General features: G+C 30.9%; 1 protein-coding gene across 1 annotated transcript; it reads left to right on the forward strand.

Moving 5' to 3' along the window:
* LOC107845692 (pectinesterase) lies at positions 1-3,546 on the forward strand. Its single transcript, XM_016690148.2, has 3 exons — positions 1-1,166; positions 1,882-2,208; positions 2,578-3,546. Exons 1-3 carry the CDS (start codon positions 668-670, stop codon positions 3,267-3,269), a joined length of 1,518 nt encoding a protein of 505 aa, XP_016545634.1. The 5' UTR covers positions 1-667; the 3' UTR covers positions 3,270-3,546.
* The last annotated feature ends 2,517 nt before the right edge of the window (positions 3,547-6,063 follow it).

Raw genomic sequence — 6,063 nt, forward strand, 5'->3', positions numbered from 1 at the left:
AAATTTTGCAATTGTTCTAGTTTTAATTCCAAGTTTATCAAAAATTTCGAAGTTTTAAGTGTTTAACATACATTAGTTCTACCTTTATGCAGCTTAATCCTAAGTTAAATGCCAAGGATGAATATAATAGGGGCCAGGTTCTTCATCTATTCGATCTACTCCCACACGATCTTAAATGTTCACTTGAATCAACCATAAGTACATAGAAATTAGAAGAAAAAATAATGTTTTGGAGGCGCTATATATGACGGACGCATGCATACTAGTTTTCTATCCTAATAGTTTTCTATCCTAATTTATTAGTATATGAAAATCTGGCTCAGTAGGTTTTTATATATATGATCTAAGATGTCTTTAATCATCATTCTGTTAAAATGTGGTAGCAAAACTAGCTAAACATCGTGACAAAACATGTAGTAGTAAAGTTGGATGTCTCTACTCAAAGGTTTATTCATGTGTACCGTTATCATAGAAACAAACAAATTTTAGCTTCACTCAGCAAATTAAAAAATCATCGACACATGTCTAAGTATCTCTATGCCTATGTGTAACCGTTTGCGCAAGTGCCTCTCGCTATATACATGTCCTTCCAACATTAATCGTCTTCAAAATTCCTCTAAGAAATTAATTCCTAATTACAAAAAAAAAAAAAAAAAACAGAAGAATAATGTCAGCTAGCTGGAGTAATACTTTCACCACCTTTCTTCTTCTTCTTTTAGCCATTGTTGCTAACAATAATGTTGTCACTAGCAACCAAGATTTTATTAATAATGATGTGGTTGAAAGAACAAGGTATGGGGTGTTGAGTGCCATAAAGTGGGCCAAGGGTCTAAATGGACGACTTAACAAAACAGCGGTGGACCAGAATGGTTCGATGAATAATTTTGCAAGATCGAGTGATGAGTGTGTGAGGCATTACGAAGACACTGAACCAAGGCTAGCAAGGTTAGTTGTCTCTGGTGGTGACAAGTATTATAACAATGATGATGCTATTACTTGGCTAAGTGCAGCACTAGCAAATCATAGGAGTTGCTTAGATGGTTTGGAAGAGGAAGGTTTGGGTACTTATAAAAGTGAAGAAGCTCAAAATTTGACTTTATTGATTAAAGATGCTTTGTTTCATTATGGACAATTAAGGGGCAATGGAAGGGCTAAGACTAGAACGGGTGAGTTTAATTTCTTTGGGCGCATAGCATGTAATTATATTCTTTAAATTGGGATAGACAATTGACCTGCCCATTTAACACTCAACTCACTTTGATTCCCCCAATTAGCTGTGGTAAAATAAAAAGGTCAATACTATTATATTTTAAGCGGGTCATTAAATGATTTAAATTACTATTCTTTTTACTTTTTAAAATTTGATTTTAAATAAAAGAATAAAAGTTTATCTCAGCAAATTTTAATGAAAAAAATTAATTGACTTTGTAAGTAAATCATCCGTAGTTGGACTATGAGTGACTTTTGAAAGGAAAAAACCAAAGTCACTAGCTAAGTCAAGTGACCTTATAAGGAAAAAACCCTTAGTTGAGTAAGAAGAATAGTTAGTTTTTTTTGGGTCTTCATCTGGTGTTCGGTACCTTCATCCGATGTTTGGTACCTGCATTGGAGCCGACTAATCCGGATTTTTGAGTATGGCCTCATTCAGGGGTAGCGCTCCCTTCCAAGGATTTTTTCTTACTCAGGACTCGAATCCGAGACCTTTGGTTAAGAAAGAAGCAGCCCATCCACTGCCCATATCCATTCGAATGTCCTACTTCAGAGTTTTCAACTCTGCTCTACTCCAGTAGTTATCAAATGTCCCCCCTGATTATGTATAAAACAATAATTAATCTGCATTTGGAAACCTAACAAAACTAACCCTTCATTTTTGGTGTACAGGTGCACAACCTAGACCAAATAGCTCAAGTGAAGGCAATGGGCTTTTGCCATCATGGAATGCAGAAACATCCAAAGCTGATATTGTCGTTGCACAAGATGGTTCAGGCAATTACAAGACCATCAACGAGGCTGTGGCTGCCCTCTCTCGTATGACACGACCAGAACGAACAATTGTGTATGTCAAATCTGGTACATACAGTGAAAATGTTGAAATTGGAAGGGGACTCAATAACTTGATGTTTATTGGTGATGGAATTGACAAAACTATTGTTACTGGTAATAAAAATGTCCCTGATGGAGCTAACACCTTCGGCTCAGCTACATTTGGTAAGTCCTACCTATGCTAGAAAACAAAGCACCACGACTTTATATAGAAGTGATGCTCGAGTCAGTTTGCACATACATTAATACATAGAGTAACTCTGTGGCCACTAATGTTTAGGCCGAATTTATTTACCTAGCATATTTTGCTTCTATTGAGATTTGATGGTTGATGATAGCATCCTGGCCCACTTAGGCTCTTCTTCCATCATAACCATCTTCATAATTCACATTGAAGTCCGTCAATCTTAATGCAAGTGAGCCAGTCTGGATGCTATCAGTTGATCTTTCATGATTTCATTTCACTTTTTTGACCACAAAACCACACACCCATTAAGCGTTGCATACTTGATCCAGTTTCTTTTTCCATTATAGGTGTATCTGCTGATGGATTTTGGGCAAGGGACATGACATTTGAGAACACAGCAGGGCCACACAAACATCAAGCAGTGGCACTAAGAGTGAGCTCAGATCTCTCGATTTTCTACCACTGCAGCTTTAAAGGTTACCAAGACACGCTCTTAGTACACTCTCTAAGACAATTTTATCGAGATTGTCACATATATGGCACCATCGACTACATATTTGGTGATGCATCTGCGGTGTTTCAAAATTGCGACATTTTTGTCAGGAGACCAATGGATCACCAATCCAACATGATAACAGCTCAAGGTAGGGACGACTCAAATGAAAATACAGGGATTGTTATATTAAATTCACGAGTTTCTCCATCATCCGAGTTCAGTGCTGTTAAAGGGAGTTTCAAGAATTACCTAGGAAGACCGTGGAAAAAATTTTCAAGGGCGGTTTTTATTAAGACGGATTTGGATGGATTGATTGATCCAAGAGGGTGGAAAGAATGGAGTGGTGATTTTGCACTTTCAACGTTATATTATGCAGAGTACATGAACACAGGTAGTGGAGCTAACACTGGAAATAGAGTAAATTGGCCTGGTTTTCATGTGTTACATGATGCCAGTGAAGCAAGCCAATTTACAGTGAGAAATTTCATACAAGGTGAATCTTGGATCCCAGCAAGTGGAGTACCATATTGGGCTGACATATGATATGTTATTTGTCAAGAGACTCAAGAATGTGCAGGCTAGCTATTAAATTGGCAAATGTGCATGCTGCTACTATAATTGTATTTATGGAATTGTAGTATGTGAATGGTATGTTTCTTATGTTGTATTTATTGTCTAGTTAGAATAGATCAAAACTTTTGTGGAGCTCTTCAACATACAGGTGTATATGAGGCTGTATGAGCTGAAGAAAATGCTCCATTGGTGTAGTACTACCAGTTTATTATGTTGGGCCTATAAAAATAGGGTGTATTAAGTAAGTTCGTATGTTGCCCTCTAAAATGACATAATATGTATAGTTCAAAGATAAATCCAACACCGTATAAAATACATATAGCTCTGCATATGTATTGACAGAATACATACCTGATCCATATGTATATTCTTATTTTATATGAGATTCTTATTTTATATGAGTCACCTTTGTATTTCGCAAATACATATGAAGATATATAGTATAGTTATGTTTGTTACTGTTAATATGAATATAATATATATTTCGAAATACAAATACATATGAAGATATATAGTATAGTTATGTTTGTTACTGTTAATATGAATATAATATATATTTCGTAAATAGATATGTATGTTTTGTACTGTAAATACATATCCAGATCTGTATGGTTATGTATTTTGTATGTTTTTTTAACATGTGTATGTGATATAAATATTTGTCTTTTCAAAAATAAAAGTTCGAGGTAGAAAAGGTAAAAACGAAAAAAAAAAGAAAAAGAAAAAAATGAAAAAAAGAGAAGTGAAAAAGAAAAAAAAAGGAAGAAAGAGAACTAGAATTGTAAAAATAAGAAGAAAAAAAGAAATAAAATAAAATAGAAAAAAGAAGAAGAAAATGAAAATAGAAAAAGAAAAAAAGATATGAGAAAGGAAAAAAAAAAAGAGAATAGAAGAGAGAAAATAAAGTGGAAAGAAAAAAATAAAAAAAATAAAAAATCAAAATAAAATGATAAAAAAATAAGATGAAAAAAAACTAACAAGAAAAAAAGGTAGAGATATAAGAGAGTGAAAGACATGATTTATTTTGAAATCTTGAAGATCACGGTGATAATTATCTTTAAATATGAAAGAAAAAGAAAACGAAAAAGGAAAAAAAAAAAAGAAGAGAAATAGAAGAGAGAAAATAAAGTGAAAAAAAAATATAAAAAAAATGATAAAAAAAAAAATAAGATGAAAAAAAAAGAATAAAAGATATGACTATATTTGAGAGAGGTGAAATAGTGGAGTGAAAATTGAAAAATGTAAAGTAGTAAGAGTGAAACATGTACTTGTCTAGTTAATGAGTAAAATAATGTTACTCTTGCTATAAACTGTAATTTTACAAAAGTGTTGCTATTTATTGTAATTATAATTTTAAATTCGCTACTTTCTATAATTTTTCTTATTAATAATGTTATTATATATGTTGGCCTTACGAAAATAAGGTGTAGTAATAATGTTTAAGAGTGATTAGTTATATTTGGATTAGTTCTTATTCACTATTTAGTTTGACGTTTTCAGGGGTGATTTTGTATTTAAACATGTTTATTCATGTATTAACAATACTGATATTGCTAATATCATGGGTTGTTAGTTTGTTATCAATTAGTTAAGACACCTTATAGTACTAAATAGTATGTATAATTAATGTATATATTAGTATACCCACTCGATAATACTTTCAAACAAGATATTAAATAATATCAAAGTTAATATATGTGTTATTTTTTTAATACATTCTAGCAAAATGACCCTAAATGTCTATGTTGTATATTTCTAAGAGATTAAAAAATAATTAATCAAAATAAGTTTGAAGTCGTCTTTATCATTAATTTTTTAATGAAAATTATATCCACGTGTGATACGAAAGGAACCTAAAGTAGAAAATAAGACGACAATTTGGTTTCAAAAACGTTGACTAGCCAGGGAACAATAAAATATACAAAATATATAGTAGAGGTACTTATCAATCAGTTTAGTTTGGGTAAATACTAGTTTGGGTTATCGATTTATTGGGTTGTATTATACGAGATTAATAATCAAATAAATAAGATTTTGATTATCCAATATCCTATTATGAATGGTTAATAGTTCGATTATAAGGTTAAATTCAGAATGATTGTTTTAGATTTTAATCATGATTGTTTTAGATTTTAATCATTTCTTACCTAAGTTTCTTAATTTTTTTTATTACTAATTAAAAAACAAAAAATATATAGACAGCAAATGAAAAAATTTAATTAATTTTGTACAATTATAAATCCTAAAAATACCATTCACTTCTCGTAGAGAATTAATTTGCTTAAGCAAGTAATAATGGTGCTCAAAATCAAAGTCTTACTTCAACATCTTACTTTTCTTACTCCCTCCATTCAATCGATATAAACTTTCACATTTTATAATATATAATTTTTCATTATATTGATATAATTTATTTTATAATTTATATTACTTTTTCGTATAGATTTTGAATATATAAATTTTTATTTTAAAATATTAAAATTTAATTTAATTTAACTTTAAAAATTAATCAAATTGACTCTCAAATATAAAATATGACAACTTAAAAGGAAATAGTAACTTGGCATTCTCGATATGAATAAACTTTTTAGCAACCATTATAAGAAAAATGAACACAATTTGTTGGTAACTTTAAAAGTAAATTAATAGAGTACAATTTGTTGGAAAAATATTACTACGAGATTACTTGTAGGAGGGTAAAAAAGTCAATTAGTGGCAACCAGTACGTAAAAGTATTTGATTTTTAGCTGTCCATATATTTGAC

This window comes from Capsicum annuum, chromosome 8 (genome assembly GCF_002878395.1).
Source record: "Capsicum annuum cultivar UCD-10X-F1 chromosome 8, UCD10Xv1.1, whole genome shotgun sequence".
NCBI lineage: Eukaryota > Viridiplantae > Streptophyta > Magnoliopsida > Solanales > Solanaceae > Capsicum > Capsicum annuum.